The sequence below is a fragment of the Oncorhynchus kisutch genome, unplaced genomic scaffold, assembly GCF_002021735.2.
Source record: "Oncorhynchus kisutch isolate 150728-3 unplaced genomic scaffold, Okis_V2 Okis09a-Okis19a_hom, whole genome shotgun sequence".
NCBI lineage: Eukaryota > Metazoa > Chordata > Actinopteri > Salmoniformes > Salmonidae > Oncorhynchus > Oncorhynchus kisutch.
In genome coordinates, this window is record NW_022261985.1 from 5,573,373 (window position 1) to 5,594,956 (window position 21,584).

General features: G+C 49.0%; 1 protein-coding gene across 4 annotated transcripts in view; it reads left to right on the forward strand.

Moving 5' to 3' along the window:
- LOC109885974 (tyrosine-protein phosphatase non-receptor type 12) overlaps positions 1-21,584 on the forward strand; it is an 89,590-nt gene that overhangs the window by 53,136 nt on the left and 14,870 nt on the right. For 2 of the 4 annotated variants that reach the window (XM_031815212.1, XM_031815214.1), the window contains exons 9-13: positions 2,299-2,365; positions 2,453-2,530; positions 5,149-5,247; positions 11,383-11,471; positions 16,619-17,523. In XM_031815212.1, the coding sequence (XP_031671072.1) occupies positions 2,299-2,365; positions 2,453-2,530; positions 5,149-5,247; positions 11,383-11,471; positions 16,619-17,523 (1,238 nt within the window). The remainder of the gene's footprint in view (positions 1-2,298; positions 2,366-2,452; positions 2,531-5,148; positions 5,248-11,382; positions 11,472-16,618; positions 17,524-21,584) is intronic. The other 2 variants (XM_031815213.1, XM_031815215.1) reach the window with 1 other exon arrangement.

The following is a 21,584-nucleotide window of genomic DNA, read 5'->3' on the forward strand; positions in this document are numbered from 1 at the left end:
GATCTGTGAAGTTAATTCATAGTAATCCAAATATCTTTGAAAGACAGGGTCCTGGAAAAAGGGACGTTTCTTTTTTTGCTGAGTTTATACAGTGAGGGGGATAAGTATTTGATCCCCTGCTGATTTTGTACATTTGCCCACTGACAAAGTCTATAATTTTAATGGTAGGTTTATTTGAACAGTGAGAGACAGAATAACCACAAAAAAATCCAGAAAAACGCATGTCAAAAAATGGTTTAATTGATTTGTATTTTAATGAGGGAAATAAGTATTTGACCCCTCTGCAAAACATGACTTAGTACTTGGTGGCAAAACCCTTGTTGGCAATCAGAGGTCAGACGTTTCTTGTAGTTGGCCACCAGGTTTTCACACATCTCAGGAGGGATTTTGTCCCACTCCTCTTTGCAGATCTTCTCCAAGTCATTAAGGTTTCGAGGTTGACGTTTGGCAACTCGAACCTTCAGCTCCCTCCACAGATTTTCAATGGGATTAAGGTCTGGAGACTGGCTAGGCCACTCCAGGACCTTAATGTGCTTCTTCTTGAGCCACTCCTTTGTTGCCTTGGCTGTGTGTTTTGGGTCATTGTCATGCTGGAATACCCATCCCAGACCTGTTTTCAATGCCCTGGCTGAGGAAAGGAGGTTCTCACCCAAGATTTGACGGTACATGGCCCTGTCCAAGTTGTCCTGTCCCCTTAGCAGAAAAACACCCCCAAAGCATAATGTTTCCACCTCCATGTTTGACGGTGAGGATGGTGTTCTTGGGGTCATAGGCAGTTTTCCTCCATTTTGGTCTCATCTGACCACAACACTTCCACCCAGTTGTCCTCTGAATCATTCAGATGTTCATTGGCAAACTTCAGACGGGCATGTATCTGTTCTTTCTTGAGCAGGGGGACCTTGCGGGCGCTGCAGGATTTCAGTCCTTCACGGCGTAATGTGTTACCAATTGTTTTCTTGGTGACTATGGTCCCAGCTGCCTTGAGATCATTGACAAGATCCTCCCGTGTAGTTCTGGGCTGATTCCTCACCGTTCTCATGATCATTGCAACTCCACGAGGTGAGATCTTGCATGGCGCCCCAGGCCGAGGGAAATTGACAGTTCTTTTGTGTTTCTTCCATTTGCGAATAATCGCACCAACTTGTCATCTTCTCACCAAGCTGCTTGGCGATGGTCTTGTAGCTCATTCCAGCCTTGTGTAGGTCTACAATCTTGTCCCTGACATCCTTGGAGAGCTCTTTGGTCTTGGCCATGGAGGAGAGTTTGGAATCTGATTGATTGATTGCTTCTGTGGACAGGTGTCTTTTATACAGGTAACAAACTGAGATTAGGAGCACTCCCTTTAAGAGTGTGCTCCTAATCTCAGTTTGTTACCTGTATAAAAGACACCTGGGAGCCAGAAGTCTTTCTGAGAGGAGGTCAAATACTTATTTCCCTCTTTTAAAATACATTTTCTGGATTTTTTTGTTGTTATTCTGTCTCTCACTGTTCAAATAAACCTACTACCTACTATAACGTACAAAATCGGCAGAGGATCAAATACTTTTCCTCCCTCACTGTACACCGTAGCTAAGAACATACACTCTCTGAATGTTAGTTCCGGCTGTAAATCCACCAAGCCTAATGGAATCTGTGAGATGTAGTCTGTCTCTAGGCTGTAAATCCACCAAGCCTAATGGAAGCTGTGAGATGTAGGCTGTGTGTCTCTAGGCTGTAAATCCACCAAGCCTAATGGAATCTGTGAGATGTAGTCTGTGTCTCTAGGCTGTAAATCCACCAAGCCTAATGGAAGCTGTGAGATGTAGTCTGTGTCTCTAGGCTGTAAATCCACCAAGCCTAATGGAAGCTGTGAGATGTAGTCTGTGTCTCTAGGCTGTAAATCCACCAAGCCTAATGGAAGCTGTGAGATGTAGTCTGTGTGTCTCTAGGCTGTAAATCCACCAAGCCTAATGGAAGCTGTGAGATGTAGTCTGTGTCTCTAGGCTGTAAATCCACCAAGCCTAATGGAAGCTGTGAGATGTAGTCTGTGTCTCTAGGCTGTAAATCCACCAAGCCTAATGGAAGCTGTGAGATGTAGGCTGTGTCTCTAGGCTGTAAACCCACCAAGCCTAATGGAAGCTGTGAGATGTAGTCTGTGTCTCTAGGCTGTAAATCCACCAAGCCTAATGGAAGCTGTGAGATGTAGTCTGTGTGTCTCTAGGCTGTAAATCCACCAAGCCTAATGGAAGCTGTGAGATGTAGTCTGTGTCTCTAGGCTGTGCATTCTGTTTCTTTCTGATTGTTGTTGTGTGTTGACAGTGCTGGCTGTGGGAGGACAGGCGCCATCTGTGCTATAGACTACACATGGAACCTACTAAAGGCTGGGGTACGTACAATATGAAACACACACAGCCTTTGCTGTTTCCTGGAGCACAGATAGACCACTGAGTGTATTGTTCTTGTTGGTTTGTAGAAGATTCCAGAAGACTTCAACGTGTTCCGGCTGATTCAGGAGATGAGAACACAGAGGCATTCTGCTGTTCAGACCAAGGTAATGTGGCGTTCAGCTGTTCAGACCAATGGTAATGTGGCGTTCTGCTGTTCAGACCAAGGTAATGTGGCGTTCAGTCCCAGATAATGTGGCGTTCTGCTGTTCAGACCCAGGTAATGTGGCGTTCAGCTGTTCAGACCAAGGTAATGTGGCGTTCAGTCCCAGATAATGTGGCGTTCTGCTGTTCAGACCCAGGTAATGTGGCGTTCTGCTGTTCAGACCCAGGTAATGTGGCGTTCTGCTGTTCAGACCCAAGTAATGTGGCGTTCTGCTGTTCAGACCCAGGTAATGTGGCGTTCTGCTGTTCAGACCCAAGTAATGTGGCGTTCTGCTGTTCAGACCAAGGGATTGTGGCGTTCTGCTGTTCAGACCCAGGTAATGTGGCGTTCTGCTGTTCAGACCCAGGTAATGTGGCGTTCTGCTGTTCAGACCCAGGTAATGTGGCGTTCTGCTGTTCAGACCCAGGTAATGTTGCGTTCTGCTGTTCAGACCCAGGTAATGTGGCGTTCTGCTGTTCAGACCCAGGTAATGTGGCGTTCTGCTGTTCAGACCTAGGTAATGTGGCGTTCTGCTGTTCAGACCCAGGTAATGTGGCGTTCTGCTGTTCAGACCCAGCTAATGTGGCGTTCTGCTGTTCAGACCCAGCTAATGTGGCGTTCTGCTGTTCAGACCCAGGTAATGTGGCGTTCTGCTGTTCAGACCCAGCTAATGTGGCGTTCTGCTGTTCAGACCCAGGTAATGTGGCGTTCTGCTGTTCAGACCCAGGTAATGTGGCGTTCAGCTGTTCAGACCCAGGTAATGTGGCGTTCTGCTGTTCAGACCAAGGTAATGTGGCGTTCTGCTGTTCAGACCAAGGTAATGTGGCGTTCAGTCCCAGATAATGTGGCGTTCTGCTGTTCAGACCCAGGTAATGTGGCGTTCAGCTGTTCAGACCAAGGTAATGTGGCGTTCAGTCCCAGATAATGTGGCGTTCTGCTGTTCAGACCCAGGTAATGTGGCGTTCTGCTGTTCAGACCCAGGTAATGTGGCGTTCTGCTGTTCAGACCCAAGTAATGTGGCGTTCTGCTGTTCAGACCCAGGTAATGTGGCGTTCTGCTGTTCAGACCCAAGTAATGTGGCGTTCTGCTGTTCAGACCAAGGGATTGTGGCGTTCTGCTGTTCAGACCCAGGTAATGTGGCGTTCTGCTGTTCAGACCCAGGTAATGTGGCGTTCTGCTGTTCAGACCCAGGTAATGTGGCGTTCTGCTGTTCAGACCCAGGTAATGTTGCGTTCTGCTGTTCAGACCCAGGTAATGTGGCGTTCTGCTGTTCAGACCCAGGTAATGTGGCGTTCTGCTGTTCAGACCTAGGTAATGTGGCGTTCTGCTGTTCAGACCCAGGTAATGTGGCGTTCTGCTGTTCAGACCCAGCTAATGTGGCGTTCTGCTGTTCAGACCCAGCTAATGTGGCGTTCTGCTGTTCAGACCCAGGTAATGTGGCGTTCTGCTGTTCAGACCCAGCTAATGTGGCGTTCTGCTGTTCAGACCCAGGTAATGTGGCGTTCTGCTGTTCAGACCCAGGTAATGTGGCGTTCAGCTGTTCAGACCCAGGTAATGTGGCGTTCTGCTGTTCAGACCCAGCTAATGTGGCGTTCTGCTGTTCAGACCCAGGTAATGTGGCGTTCTGCTGTTCAGACCCAGGTAATGTGGCGTTCAGCTGTTCAGACCCAGGTAATGTGGCGTTCTGCTGTTCAGACCAAGGTAATGTGGCGTTCTACTGTTCACACCAAGGTAATGTGGCGTTCTACTGTTCAAACCAAGGTAATGTGGCGTTCAGCTGTTCAGACCCAGGTAATGTGGCGTTCTGCTGTTCACACCAAGGTAATGTGGCGTTCTACTCTTCAAACCAAGGTAATGTGGCGTTCAGCTGTTCACACCAAGGTAATGTGGCGTTCTACTGTTCAAACCAAGGTAATGTGGCGTTCTACTGTTCAAACCAAGGTAATGTGGCGTTCTACTGTTCAAACCAAGGTAATGTGGCGTTCAGCTGTTCAGACCAAGGTAATGTGGCGTTCAGCTGTTCAGACCAAGGTAATGTGGCGTTCTACTGTTCAAACCAAGGTAATGTGGCGTTCAGCTGTTCAGACCAAGGTAATGTGGCGTTCAGCTGTTCAGACCAAGGTAATGTGGCGTTCAGCTGTTCAGACCAAGGTAATGTGGCGTTCTGTGTTGCTGTGTCTGCTTCTCCATGGTTTAATATGTATATAAGTGCTGTCTTCATAGTGTGCTGTGTCTGTGTCTCCATGGTTTAATATGTATAGAAGTGCTGTCTTCATAGTGTTCTGTGTTGCTGTATAATACCAGTGGGCATTAGAACGTCGTGGCCCTGCCCGTCTGTGGGGATAACAGCCTGTGGTTACCAAGATTACCTCACTGACTCATAGCAAAAACTTGACCTTTTTCAAATGCAATTTTCTTATTCTTGACAAAGAGATCAATAGGAAAGAATCTTGATTTTCCCCTAATTTGTAGCCGTGGTTCAGGGGAATATGGACTGAGTATCTGAGTCTTGTTGTGGTTCACTCACTGTCCACTTTCTGTCCCTTCTCTCCCTCCCCTCTCTCCCTCCATCTCCTATAGGAACAGTATGAGTTGGTTCACAGAGCCATCTCTCAGCTCTTTGAGAAACAGCTGCAGATCCTGGAGAGCCCCACCAACTCAGAGATCCATGGTGGCATGGTGAGAACTATCCCAACACTACCCTAACACTACACTACCCTAACACTACACTACCCTAACACTACACTACCCTAACACTACACTACCCTAACACTACACTACCCTAACACTACACTACCCTAACACTACACTACCCTAACACTACACTACCCTAACACTACACTACCCCCTAACACTACACTACCCCCTAACACTACACTACCCCCTAACACTACACTACCCTAACACTACACTACCCCCTAACACTACACTACCCCCCAACACACTACAGCTCCTCAGAGCCCCACAATGCCATGGTGAGCATTTCTCTACACAACATATAACATTACATTACTGCACCACCACGTATAACATTACATTACAGCACCACCACGTATAACATTACTGCACCACCACGTATAACATTACTGCACCACCACGTATAACATTACATTACAGCACCGCCACGTATAACATTACATTACAGCACCACCACGTATAACATTACATTACTGCACCACCACGTATAACATTACATTACTGCACCACCACGTATAACATTACTGCACCACCACGTATAACATTACTGCACCACCACGTATAACATTACTGCACCACCACGTATAACATTACAGCACCACCACGTATAACATTACATTACTGCACCACCACGTATAACATTACATTACTGCACCACCACGTATTACATTACTGCACCACCACGTATAACATTACTGCACCACCACGTATAACATTACATTACTGCACCACCACGTATAACATTACATTACTGCACCACCACGTATAACATTACTGCACCACGACGTATAACATTACTGCACCACCACGTATAACATTACATTACTGCACCACCACGTATTACATTACTGCACCACCACGTATAACATTACATTACTGCACCACCACGTATAACATTACTGCACCACCACGTATAACATTACATTACTGCACCACCACGTATAACATTACATTTCTACCTCGCACAACCCCAATACCTCCCAAATACTTGCCATCTCTACCTAGATGGCTTCACCGCTCGAACTAGACAATATTCTGGTTCTTCTTCCCCATCTCACAGCACCCCATCACACTCACTCCCCCACAGCACCCCATCACACTCACTCCCCCACAGCACCCCATCACACTCACTCCCCCACAGCACCCCATCACACTCACTCCCCCACAGCACCCCATCACACTCACTCCCCCATAGCACCCCATCACACTCACTCCCCCACAGCACCCCATCACACGCACTCCCCCACAGCACCCATCACACTCACTCCCCCACAACACCCCATCACACTCACTCCCCACAACACCCCATCACAACTCACTCCCCACAACACCCCATCACAACTCACTCCCCCACAGCACCCCATCACACTCACTCCCCCACAGCACCCCATCACAACTCACTCCCCCACAGCACCCCATCACAACTCACTCCCCCACAGCACCCCATCACACTCACTCCCCCACAGCACCCCATCACACTCACTCCCCCACAGCACCCCATCACACTCACTCCCCCACAGCACCCCATCACACTCACTCCCCCACAGCACCCCATCACACTCACTCCCCCACAGCACCCCATCACACTCACTCCCCCACAGCACCCCATCACACTCACTCCCCCACAGCACCCCATCACACTCACTCCCCCACAGCACCCCATCACAACTCACTCCCCCACAGCACCCCATCACAACTCACTCCCCCACAGCACCCCATCACAACTCACTCCCCCACAGCACCCCATCACAACTCACTCCCCCACAGCACCCCATCACAACTCACTCCCCCACAGCACCCCATCACAACTCACTCCCCCACAGCACCCCATCACAACTCACTCCCCCACAGCACCCCATCACAACTCACTCCCCCACAGCACCCCATCACACTCACTCCCCCACAGCACCCCATCACAACTCACTCCCCCACAGCACCCCATCACAACTCACTCCCCCACAGCACCCCATCACAACTCACTCACCCACAGCACCCCATCACAACTCACTCCCCCACAGCACCCCATCACACTCACTCCCCCACAGCACCCCCATCACAACTCACTCCCCCACAGCACCCCATCACAACTCACTCCCCCACAGCACCCCATCACAACTCACTCCCCCACAACACTAACAAATGTCTGTCTCCTCTGAAGTGCTTCAGGTTCCAAATTCCTTCTCAGAAACAGAACGGCTGGCCATGTTGCCCCATTACCAACTGCTCTCTGCAATCACTCTCTCCCTCACTCACTCATTCTGTGTCACACACAAACACACTGGACACACACACAATCCCTCCCTTCCTCTCTCTCTCTCTCTCACACACACACACACACACACACACACACACACACACACACACACACACACACACACACACTCTTTCTCCCTCTTAAACACACTGTACTTTTTGTCTCCAGGAAATGTTATTAACTCACAACAATAAGAGCTTCTAAACTGATTCACTGAGCAGATGGGCTGGTCAGAGAGTTCTGCGAACACAGACAGACAGACAGACAGACAGACAGACAGACAGACAGACAGACAGGGCTGTGTTCTAAGAATTTGACTGGCCTCAAGGTGTGGCAGAACTGTCTGTTGCTCTCTTCCTGCTATCACAGCAGCCTGTTGAGGAGTCTGGGGAAAGAAGGAATAGAATGGGGAGGGAGGGAGGGAGGGAGAGACCCTACCCATTTGCTTTAATTAGGTCCTCTGCCTCTCTCTTCTTCCCTACAGAACATCTGTCTGGCAGAACACACAGACACACACTTTCACTCTGGCTGGGATTTAATTACTGTATCACACAAACACTGACTCTCTCACACACACACACACACACACAGAGAGGATGTGTGCGAAGCTAAAGAAAGACAGGATGTTACTCCACGATGACCAACAGAGGCCAAGCGAGAGAAATAACTGTCACACGATAAATCAAATCAAAATGTATTTGACACATGCGCCGAATACAACAAGTGTAGACTTTACCGTGAAATGCTGAATACAACAAGTCAAATCAAAATCCAATTTTATTTGTCACATACACATGGTTAGCAGATGTTAATGGTCACATACACATGGTTAGCAGATGTTAATGGTCACATACACATGGTTAGCAGATGTTAGTGCTTCTACACCTGCATTGCTTGCTGTTTGGGGTTTTAGGCTGGGTTTCTGTACAGCACTTTGAGATATCAGCTGATGTACGAAGGGCTATATAAATACATTTGATTTGATTTGATACACATGGTTAGCAGATGTTAATGGTCACATACACATGGTTAGCAGATGTTAATGGTCACATACACATGATTAGCAGATGTTATTGGTCACATACACACGGTTAGCAGATGTTAATGGTCACATACACATGGTTAGCAGATGTTAATGGTCACATACACACGGTTAGCAGATGTTATTGGTCACATACACATGGTTAGCAGATGTTAATGGTCACATACACACGGTTAGCAGATGTTAATGGTCACATACACATGGTTAGCAGATGTTAATGGTCACATACACATGGTTAGCAGATGTTAATGGTCACATACACACGGTTAGCAGATGTTAATGGTCACATACACACGGTTAGCAGATGTTAATGGTCACATACACACGGTTAGCAGATGTTAATGGTCACATACACATGGTTAGCAGATGTTAATGGTCACATACACACGGTTAGCAGATGTTAATGGTCACATACACACGGTTAGCAGATGTTAATGGTCACATACACACGGTTAGCAGATGTTAATGGTCACATACACACGGTTAGCAGATGTTAATGGTCACATACACACGGTTAGCAGATGTTAATGGTCACATACACACGGTTAGCAGATGTTATTGGTCACATACACACGGTTAGCAGATGTTAATGGCCACATACACACGGTTAGCAGATGTTAATGGCCACATACACACGGTTAGCAGATGTTAATGGTCACATACACACGGTTAGCAGATGTTAATGGTCACATACACACGGTTAGCAGATGTTAATGGTCACATACACACGGTTAGCAGATGTTATTGGTCACATACACACGGTTAGCAGATGTTAATGGTCACATACACACGGTTAGCAGATGTTAATGGTCACATACACACGGTTAGCAGATGTTAATGGTCACATACACACGGTTAGCAGATGTTAATGGTCACATACACACGGTTAGCAGATGTTAATGGTCACATACACACGGTTAGCAGATGTTAATGGTCACATACACACGGTTAGCAGATGTTAATGGTCACATACACACGGTTAGCAGATGTTAATGGTCACATACACACGGTTAGCAGATGTTAATGGTCACATACACACGGTTAGCAGATGTTATTGGTCACATACACACGGTTAGCAGATGTTAATGGCCACATACACACGGTTAGCAGATGTTAATGGTCACATACACACGGTTAGCAGATGTTAATGGTCACATACACACGGTTAGCAGATGTTAATGGTCACATACACACGGTTAGCAGATGTTAATGGTCACATACACACGGTTAGCAGATGTTATTGGTCACATACACACGGTTAGCAGATGTTAATGGTCACATACACACGGTTAGCAGATGTTAATGGTCACATACACACGGTTAGCAGATGTTAATGGTCACATACACACGGTTAGCAGATGTTAATGGTCACATACACACGGTTAGCAGATGTTAATGGTCACATACACACGGTTAGCAGATGTTAATGGTCACATACACACGGTTAGCAGATGTTAATGGTCACATACACACGGTTAGCAGATGTTAATGGTCACATACACACGGTTAGCAGATGTTAATGGTCACATACACACGGTTAGCAGATGTTAATGGTCACATACACACGGTTAGCAGATGTTAATGGTCACATACACACGGTTAGCAGATGTTAATGCGAGTGAGTGTAGACTTTACCGTGAAATGCTTTCTCACAAGCCCTTAACCAACAGTGCAGTTCAAGAAGAAAATATTTACAAAGTAGGCTAAAATAAAAAGTAACAAGATTAACGAGGCTATATACAGGGGGCACCGGTTTCGGCCCCAAGATCTCTATATACACTGCTCAAAAAAATATACCCTGACTCCGTGTGCAATGAACGCTAGAGAAGTGACACAATTTCACCTGGTTAATATTGCCTGCTAACCTGGATTTCTTTTAGCTAAATATGCAGGTTTCAAAATATATACTGGTGTACTGATTTTAAGAAAGGCATTGCTTTTTATGGTTAGGTACACATTGGAGCAACGACAGTCGTTGATTGATTTTTATAATATAAGTTTAATGCTAGCTAGCAACTTACCTTGGCTTACTGCATTCGCGTAACAGGCAGTCTCCTCATGGGGTGCAATGAGAGGCAGGTGGTTAGAGCGTTGGAGCGTATAACTGTAAAGGTTGCAAGATTGGATCCCCCGAGCTGACATGGTAAAAATCTGTCGTTCTGCCCCTGAGGCAGAACGTTCCCAGGCCGTCATTGGAAATAAGAATGTGTTCTGAACTGACTTGCCTCGTTAAATAAAGATGTAAAATGTTAAATAAATAAAAATCAGCGCCCAAAAATACCGATTTCCGATTGTTATGAAAACTTGAAATCGGCCCTAATTAATCGGCCATTACGATTTAATCGGTCGACCTCTAGTGTGTATTCTGTGTACTGTAATCATGTCTATACAGGCACATCTATAGTCCCACTGTTGGCTATGTTTAGCAACTAGTTAGCAACAAATGCTTTTACACATAAACACTGTTTGGACACAGACTACCCAGTGTAACCTCCCTATTTAGGAACAGAAGACTGGGACAATGGCAGGACCAATAGCCACACACACCACACACACTGGCACACATGACCAGGGTGACCTGAGCTGACCTTTTTACCTCATCGTGTTCCATATAGGTTTGGACGCTGCACACACGCCTACTGTTCAGCCAGCCCCTGGGACCATGTATAGGAAACCCCAGTGATGATATGAACAGGACTGGAAACCATGTTGCCTTGCTGTTATTAGAACCAGTGCAGACAGACCCAAATGATAAACGCTACATTCGCTAAAGTTTTCATTTTCTTATTTTCTTCATCCCTCTGTTTCTTCTCCTCCTCAGGACGATGGGCTCAGCCCAGAGAAAGCTGGACACCACTCAGACGAGGAGAGATGGGACACACCGCCGCCCAAACCACCCCGCGTACGCAGGTACAGTGACTTCATCACGTATTCAACAACACTGTATATACTCAGCCCTGGTTGGTGTTCTAGCCTGCGGTTTGTCTGATGTGGAACCACATCATCTCAGCCTCCTGCTGAGCTCTCGGTGTCTCTCTCTGTCTCTCTCTCTCTGTCTCTCTCTCTCTCTCTCTGTCTCTCTGTCTCTCTGTCTCTCTGTCTCTCTCTCTCTCTGTCTCTCTCTCTCTCTGTCTCTCTCTCTCTCTGTCTCTCTCTCTCTCTGTCTCTCTCTCTCTGTCTCTCTCTCTCTCTGTCTCTCTCTCTCTCTCTCTCTGTCTCTCTCTCTGTCTCTCTCTCTCTCTGTCCGTCTCTGTCCATCTGTCGCTCTCTCTCTGTCTCTCTCTCTCTGTCTCTCTCTCTCTGTCTCTCTCTGTCTCTGTATGTCTCTCTGTCTCTCTCTCTCTGTCTCTCTCTGTCTGTCTCTCTCTCTCTGTCTCTCTCTGTCTCTGTATGTCTCTCTCTGTCCATCTGTCTCTGTGTTAAATAAATAAATCTCTCTCTGTCTCTCTCTGTCTCTGTATGTCTCTCTGTCTCTCTCTCTCTGTCTCTCTCTGTCTCTGTATGTCTCTCTCTGTCCATCTGTCTCTGTGTTAAATAAATAAATCTCTCTCTGTCTCTCTCTCTCTCTGTCTCTCTCGCGGTCTCTCTCTCTGTCTCTCTGTCCCTCTGTCTGTCTCTTTCTCTCTCTCTCTGGCCAGTATAAAGTCAAGGGTCTCTCTCCTTCAGTCAGTCATTACTGGTTAGCCAGGTATGTTTCTAATCTTTGGAATGGGTTGTTTTGGTTCTAAAGGGAGCCAGTCAATAAGACTAAGAAAACAATGTCACAAGCTGAATTGTTCTACATATTCAGCACCATGAATGGATTCCTAGGGCTATTTATACAGGAATCCTCCTCATAGGTGGGTGCTTATATTGCTCCTATTTCACACAATTGGAAGTATGTTTTTTTTTGCATATCCCAACTTCCCCTGAGAGACGCTCCGACCGTTAGGCTGCCGTCCACCCAACATTCCTGTGTGTGTGTGGATGTTTTGACTCTGTACCGGCACCCCCCTGTATACATTGTTGTTATTTCACTGCTGCTCTTTAATTACTTGTTACTTTAAATCTTCTTCTCCGTGTTTTCTGAGACTGCGCTGTCGGTTAGGGGCTCGTAAGGAAGCACTTCACTGTCAAGTCTATACCGGTTCTATTCAGCGCATGTGACTAATACTATTTGATTTGATGTTTTGAGTGTGTATTTAGTGTGTGTGTGTGGGGGGGGTTGTTTTGAGTGTGTATTTAGTGTGTGTGGGGGATGTTTTGAGTGAGTGTGTGTGTGTGTGTTCACCAGTGTCTAGATATGGCTGGAATTCATCAGGGACTCAAGGTCAGACACAGTGAATCATGGTCCTCACACACATTCTCAGTGTCACCCCATCACCATGTCATCACGCCCCCAAAAGTCACATCTATGGTCTGGTCTAGGACCTGCACTCAGTACTGGAGACGCTTTCTGGTCTAGGACCTGAACTCAGTACTGGAGGCTCTTTCTGGTCTAGGACCTGTACTCAGTACTGGAGGCTCTTTCTGGTCTAGGACCTGAACTCAGTACTGGAGGCTCTTTCTGGTCTAGGACCTGAACTCAGTACTGGAGGCTCTTTCTGGTCTAGGACCTGTACTCCGTACGTGTGAACAGTGCGTGAATCAAACCCTCAGTAATGTTATATTAGGAGCTCTGTGGTTGTCATCAGCACCATCTAGGTTGTTCTATGTTCTGAGCTTGTTCAGATCAATAGACAGGAACAGCTGTGATATTCTGCCCTCAAAGATCCCATCATGCCCTACTCATCAACAACATACAGGTACCTGACAAAATAAAGGAGACACTTGAGTAAATGAGGACACAGAGTATATTGAATGTGTGGTCCATACAGGCTGGTTCCTGAGTTAATTAAGCAATTAACATCCCATCATGCTTAGGGTCATGTATAACAATACCCAGTTGCCCATTATCTTGGCTACCATGGCTAGAAGAAGAGATCTCAGTGACTTTGAGTCTCAAAGTAGCATGGGGGGGGTTAGTGTGTGTTTGTGTGTCAGTCACAAGATTTCAACCTAATTGAACATTTATGGTAGATTCTGAAGCAGTGACTGAGACAGTGTTTTCCACCACTATCAGCAGAACCCCAAATGATGTAATTTCTTGTGGAAGGATGGTGTCCCGTCCCTCCAATAGACTACCAGACACTTGTAGAATCTATGCCAAGGTGCAGTAAAGCTGTTCTGGCTCGTGGTGCCCCAACACCCTATTAAACCACTTTATGTTGGGGTTTTATTTATTTTGACAGTTACCTGAAGCTACTGACCGTAACAGAGATCTTCAAGCCACTTGCCTGACTGTGCTCCTAGCCAGCTGACTGTGCTCCTAGCCAGCTGACTGTGCTCCTAGCCAGCTGACTGTGCTCCTAGCCAGCTGACTGTGCTCCTAGCTGACTGTGCTCCTAGCCAGCTGACTGTGCTCCTAGCCAGCTGACTGTGCTCCTAGCCAGCTGACTGTGCTCCTAGCTGACTGTGCTCCTAGCTGACTGTACTCCTAGCTGACTGTACTCCTAGCTGACTGTACTCCTAGCCAGCTGACTGTGCTCCTAGCCAGCTGACTGTGCTCCTAGCCAGCTGACTGTGCTCCTAGCCAGCTGACTGTGCTCCTAGCCAGCTGACTGTGCTCCTAGCCAGCTGACTGTGCTCCTAGCCAGCTGACTGTGCTCCTAGCCAGCTGACTGTGCTCCTAGCTGACTGTACTCCTAGCCAGCTGACTGTGCTCCTAGCTGACTGTGCTCCTAGCCAGCTGACTGTGCTCCTAGCCAGCTGACTGTGCTCCTAGCCAGCTGACTGTGCTCCTAGCCAGCTGACTGTGCTCCTAGCCAGCTGACTGTGCTCCTAGCTGACTGTGCTCCTAGCTGACTGTGCTCCTAGCTGACTGTGCTCCTAGCTGACTGTGCTCCTAGCTGACTGTGCTCCTAGCTGACTGTGCTCCCTTACCTGCCTAGCTGACTGTGCTCCTAGCCAGCTGACTGTACTCCTAGCCAGCTGACTGTGCTCCTAGCTGACTGTGCTCCTAGCCAGCTGACTGTGCTCCTAGCCAGCTGACTGTGCTCCTAGCTGACTGTGCTCCTAGCTGACTGTGCTCCTAGCCAGCTGACTGTGCTCCTAGCTGACTGTGCTCCTAGCCAGCTGACTGTGCTCCTAGCTGACTGTGCTCCTAGCTGACTGTGCTCCTAGCCAGCTGACTGTGCTCCTAGCTGACTGTGCTCCTAGCCAGCTGACTGTGCTCCTAGCCAGCTGACTGTAGTCTCTCTGAGAACACACTGACTGTACTCCTAGCCAGCTGACTGTACTCCTAGCCAGCTGACTGTGCTCCTAGCCAGCTGACTGTGCTCCTAGCCAGCTGACTGTACTCCTAGCCAGCTGACTGTACTCCTAGCCAGCTGACTGTACTCCTAGCCAGCTGACTGTACTCCTAGCCAGCTGACTGTACTCCTAGCCAGCTGACTGTGCTCCTAGCCAGCTGACTGTGCTCCTAGCCAGCTGACTGTAGTCTCTCTGAGAACACACTGACTGTGTGTGTGTGTGCTGCACAGTCATGTGCAGGGCATTAACCTGCGTTTGTCATCATGTGATCTTTATTTGGCACACGTCCACGTCCTGCTGAAAGTGTGAGAGTTCAGGAGATGGAACTTGACAGTTCACACACCTTTCTGAAGAGCTGAATGTTCCATCCCCCTGTGGTTACCGTGGTTACCATGTCACCCACTCTAGCAGACAACCTCAGTTTCCTGGAAAGAAAGGCTGGTCGACTGATCTGAGTTCCATTCAGCCATGTGTTATGTCACATTGGAGGTCTACTGTGCTACTACCCCTGTGTTCACTGGGTGACTGTGTTACCCCCTGTGTTTACGGGGTGACTGTTGCCCCCTGTGTTCACGGGGTGACTGTGTTGCCCCCTGTGTTCACGGGGTGACTGTGTTGCCCCCTGTGTTCACGGGGTGACTGTGTTGCCCCCTGTGTTCACGGGGTGACTGTGTTGCCCCCTGTGTTCACGGGGTGACTGTGTTGCCCCCTGTGTTCACGGGGTGACTGTGTTGCCCCCTGTGTTCACGGGGTGACTGTGTTGCCCCCTGTGTTCACGGGGTGACTGTGTTGCCCCCTGTGTTCACGGGGTGACTGTGTTGCCCCCTGTGTTCACGGGGTGACTGTGTTGCCCCCTGTGTTCACGGGGTGACTGTGTTGCCCCCTGTGTTCACGGGGTGACTGTGTTGCCCCCTGTGTTCACGGGGTGACTGTGTTGCCCCCTGTGTTCACGGGGTGACTGTGTTGCCCCCCTGTGTTCACGGGGTGACTGTGTTGCCCCCTGTGTTCACGGGGTGACTGTGTTGCCCCCTGTGTTCACGGGGTGACTGTGTTGCCCCCTGTGTTCACGGGGTGACTGTGTTGCCCCCTGTGTTCACGGGGTGACTGTGTTGCCCCCTGTGTTCACGGGGTGACTGTGTTGCCCCCTGTGTTCACGGGGTGACTGTTACACACATTGTATTGGATGATCTGCTCTTATGTTCTGATGTATTTCAGGTAGATTGCTGTGGTAAATCCATGATATTATGTACGTTTGGAGAAGTTGTGTTTGATGTAGATATATGTTGTGCCCCGATATTGTAGTGTACATTGATGTCTGCCATCTAGTGGTAGAATTTTAGCATAAATTTGAAGTTTGAATTGCTATCGCTGTCTTAATTTCTCTCTCCCATCTTCTCTCCCCCCCTTCTCCCTCCTCACCTCGCTCCGCCTCTTGCGTTCCCTCCCCTCTCTCTCTCTCCCTCTCTCCCTCTCTCTCCCTCTCCTCCTCTCTCCCTCTCTCTCTCCCTCTCCCCCTCTCTCTCCTCCTCCTCCTCCCTCTCTCTCTCTCTCCTCCTCCCTCTCTCTCCTCCTCCCTCTCTCTCTATCTCTCTCTCTCTCTATCTCTCTCTTTCTCGATCTCTCTCTCTCTCTATCTCTCTCTCGGTGTCTGTCTCCTCTGTCTCCTCTCTCTGTCTCCTCTCTCTGTCTCCTCTCTCTGTCTCCTCTCTCTGTCTCCTCTCTCTCAGCAGTCAGTTGGAAGGGGACGTGAAAGAGGAGATCCTTCAGCCCCCAGAGCCTCGCCCGGTTCCTCCCATCCTGACCCCGTCTCCCCCCTCTGCCTTCCCCACCGTCACCAACGTACGTCAGGACAACGACCGCTACCACCCCAAGCCGGTCATCCACGTCCTGGCCTCTGCACAACAACAACAACAACAGCAGCAGCCCCAGAAAGCCCAACAAGCCCAACTGTCCCCCGACCTGAAGGACAACTATAACAAGACATCGTTGGACAGTGTCCCCTCAGGAGGCCCCCCTGCCCAGGCCCCCTCTCCCTCCTCCCCCTCCCCAGTGGATGGGGCAGTGCGTCTAGAGAGGAAGCTGAGTATTGAGATACAGAAGGTTCCGTTACAGGAGGGTCCTAAGAGCTTCGATGGTAACAGCAGGCTGCAAAGATCCCTTGCCTTCAAGGCCCGCTCCAACACCTCCAGTTCCTCTCTTTCTGAGGACTCAGGGGCCGACGGGGGGCCCCCCAACATGACGCACCAGGGCGCCTTCGGACCCCTCCCCTCCCGCCCCAACCACCTGCCCCTTAAGGGGGAGAAGGCGGGTCAGGCAGGCTGGATCAGCCCAGAGAAAGCCCCCACACCTCCAGCCCTGGTGGCTGGGTCAGAGAGCACCCCCACCTCCAATCTGACCTCTTCCCAGCCCCTCTCCTCCACCTCCACCCCTGTCAGGACTGCTCTGAGCTTTACCAATCCTCTGCACTCAGACTTCCCTGATGTGAAGGGAGATGGAGGAGGGGAGGGTTCCAGACCCTCCTGGTCCTCCAAGGCTACGGCCACGGTTACGGCGGCCCACGGCGAACACCCGCCCAGGAAGGTGTCGACCATGTCCATCGCCGAGCAACGGTCGCCGACGGAAAATGAATCAAGTACGTGGTTACGTTAGAGCTTTTACTAACTAACCTACTTCCCTAACTCTGTTGGGCTGTGGTACTACTGACTAAAACAGACTAGGGACCAGACACAGGGACAGAAGATGGGCAGGGAGTGGGGGTCAGAGCTGGGTTCAAACACTATTTGAAATCATTGCAAATACCTTATCTGTGCTTGACAGAGCTTGCCTGGGGGCAATGGATCAATTTACATCTCCAGGAAGACTAAAGAAACGCTGAAAGTCTGTTAAAGATTTCAAATAGTATTTGAACCCAGGTGGTCTGGCTGGGGTCCTATTATAAGGGCTGACTAAGGGTCAGTGGTTGTTGTGGTCAGCTGTAGGGTGGAGTAGCAGCTGACAGGCAGATCTAGGATCAGTTTATGGAGAGCTGGAGTCTATGTCCGTGGCCAGAGGGCACTGGCAGGCCACACTGTAATGACAGGCTGTTGAAGGCTGTCTACACACACACACACACCCACACACACACACACACACACACACACACAAGGTATGTAGACCACAGATCTACATAAACACACACCACTGCGAGGGACAATGGAGACTGACCAGTCCAACTGACAGTTTCAGACCACTGGCCTGCAATATAGACTAATTATATACACACAGACTTGCTTATGGACTGCTTATGTGGAGAATTACCATTTTTATTATGTATAAAGCAGATACTGTTTGGATACATTGAATATATTGTTATAAAACATGTTAAACCATGGAACTAAAATGATTGTCTTGTAAACCCCCCCCCCCCCCCCCCCCCAAAGTGTCAATAAACTGAATTATTTCTGTATTGTTTCTTCCAACTCTGACCTGCTATAGTCACTCATTTTCTGAACTACAGTAAATACGTAATCTGCCATTTTACCATGGTAACCCAGTCCTAGTCCGCTGTAGGATGAGGACAACACACACACACACACACATAATGGTGTCTCACTGGAGCTAATAAACTGACCACGGCACGATAGTGTCACACCACACTGTCCATGTTATTAGATGGTGTCACACCACACTGTCCATGTTATTAGATGGTGTCACACCACACTGTCCATGTTATTAGATGGTGTCTCGATCCATATTTCATCTGCTCCAGCAGGACTTGGTTTAGGGTTTAGTCTGTAGACTCCAGCAGGCCTTGGTTTAGTCTGTAGACTCCAGCAGGCCTTGGTTTAGGCTGTAGACTCAAGCAGGCCTTGGTTTAGGCTGTAGACTCCAGCAGGCCTTGGTTTAGGCTGTAGACTCCAGCAGGCCTTGGTTTAGGCTGTAGACTCCAGCAGGCCTTGGTTTAGGCTGTAGACTCCAGCAGGCCTTGGTTTAGGCTGTAGACTCCAGCAGGCCTTGGTTTAGGCTGTAGACTCCAGCAGGCCTTGGTTTAGGCTGTAGACTCCAGCAGGCCTTGGTTTAGGCTGTAGACTCCAGCAGGCCTTGGTTTAGGGTTTAGGCTGTAGATCCAGGCTCAAGTTGGAGTTACCATAGTATTCTGTGACAGTGAAGGGACAGAACAGGACGGTACAGGATGCTGAGTGGGTCTATGTAAAGATGGTGGGGTTTTGTCTATGGGTTGTGTGGGAGGAAACAGCTTATGGTAAGTCTTAACATGAGAGGGGTAATGTAATTCTTAGGTGGGGTTATGTGGAGAGGGGTAATGTAACTCTTAGGTGGGGTTATGTTGAGGGGTAATGTAACTTAGGTGGGGTTATGTTGAGGGGTAATGTAACTCTTAGATGGGGTTATGTGGAGAGGGGTAATGTAACTCTTAGATGGGGTTATATTGAGAGGGGTAATGTAACTCTTAGGTGGGGTTATGTTGAGAGGGGTAATGTAAGACTTGTCAGTTTGTTATTGGATGATTTGTTGAATGCGTGAAATGTTCTGAGTGTGAGATGAGTAAACATCTGATCATGTGTGTACGGGTGCTGCTGTTCATGTCTCTGAGCTCATGGCATGTGGTGCTTTCTGCCCTTCCATGCTTGGCGGGGGAGGTGTGTCTGCCTGCATGTCAGCCCATTGGAAGTGGGCCATTAGCGGTGCTCTGTGGGCCAAAGCATGGATTCATCTAACATCTGTCTGTGGTGCAAACAGGGCTGGTGTTCTGCTGGCCCCCGGCTGCCCCACGACTGAGCTGGTTCTCAATGATGTTGCTAGGCCTCAACAGGGTGTTTCAGACGGGAGAGATGTTGCTAGGCCTCAACAGGGTGTTTCAGACGGGAGAGATGTTGCTAGGCCTCAACAGGGTGTTTCAGACGGGAGAGATGTTGCTAGGCCTCAACAGGGTGTTTCAGACAGGAGAGATGTTGCTAGGCCTCAACAGGGTGTTTCAGACAGATGTTGCTAGGCCTCAACAGAGTGTTTCAGACAGATGTTGCTAGGCCTCAACAGAGTTTCAGACAGATGTTGCTAGGCCTCAACAGAGTGTTTCAGACAGATGTTGCTAGGCCTCAACAGGGTGTTTCAGACAGATGTTGCTAGGCCTCAACAGGGTGTTTCAGACAGGAGAGATGTTGCTAGGCCTCAACAGGGTGTTTCAGACAGATGTTGCTAGGCCTCAACAGGGTGTTTCAGACAGGAGAGATGTTGCTAGGCCTCAACAGGGTGTTTCAGACGGGAGAGATGTTGCTAGGCCTCAACAGGGTGTTTCAGACAGAGATGTTGCTAGGCCTCAACAGGGTGTTTCAGACGGGAGAGATGTTGCTAGGCCTCAACAGGGTGTTTCAGACGGGAGAGATGTTGCTAGGCCTCAACAGGGTGTTTCAGACAGATGTTGCTAGGCCTCAACAGGGTGTTTCAGACGGGAGAGATGTTGCTAGGCCTCAACAGGGTGTTTCAGACGGGAGAGATGTTGCTAGGCCTCAACAGGGTGTTTCAGACAGGAGAGATGTTGCTAGGCCTCAACAGGGTGTTTCAGACAGATGTTGCTAGGCCTCAACAGAGTGTTTCAGACAGATGTTGCTAGGCCTCAACAGAGTGTTTCAGACAGATGTTGCTAGGCCTCAACAGGGTGTTTCAGACAGATGTTGCTAGGCCTCAACAGGGTGTTTCAGACAGGAGAGATGTTGCTAGGCCTCAACAGGGTGTTTCAGACAGATGTTGCTAGGCCTCAACAGGGTGTTTCAGACAGGAGAGATGTTGCTAGGCCTCAACAGGGTGTTTCAGACGGGAGAGATGTTGCTAGGCCTCAACAGGGTGTTTCAGACAGGAGAGATGTTGCTAGGCCTCAACAGGGTGTTTCAGACGGGAGAGATGTTGCTAGGCCTCAACAGGGTGTTTCAGACGGGAGAGATGTTGCTAGGCCTCAACAGGGTGTTTCAGACGGGAGAGATGTTGCTAGGCCTCAACAGGGTGTTTCAGACGGGAGAGATGTTGCTAGGCCTCAACAGGGTGTTTCAGACGGGAGAGATGTTGCTAGGCCTCAACAGGGTGTTTCAGACGGGAGAGATGTTGCTAGGCCTCAACAGGGTGTTTCAGACAGGAGAGATGTTGCTAGGCCTCAACAGGGTGTTTCAGATGGGAGAGATGTTGCTAGGCCTCAACAGGGTGTTTCAGACAGATGTTGCTAGGCCTCAACAGGGTGTTTCAGACAGATGTTGCTAGGCCTCAACAGGGTGTTTCAGACGGGAGAGATGTTGCTAGGCCTCAACAGGGTGTTTCAGACGGGAGAGATGTTGCTAGGCCTCAACAGGGTGTTTCAGACAGGAGAGATGTTGCTAGGCCTCAACAGGGTGTTTCAGACGAGAGATGTTGCTATGCCTCAACAGGGTGTTTCAGACGGGAGAGATGTTGCTAGGCCTCAACAGGGTGTTTCAGACGGGAGAGATGTTGCTAGGCCTCAACAGGGTGTTTCAGACGGGAGAGATGTTGCTAGGCCTCAACAGGGTGTTTCAGACGGGAGAAATGTTGCTAGGCCTCAACAGGGTGTTTCAGACAGGAGAGATGTTGCTAGGTCTCAACAGGGTGTGGAGGGGGGGAAAGGATGGGGGGGTGGAGGGGGGAAAGGATGGGGGGAGGAAAGGATGGAGATAGTGGGGAAGGGATGGAGGG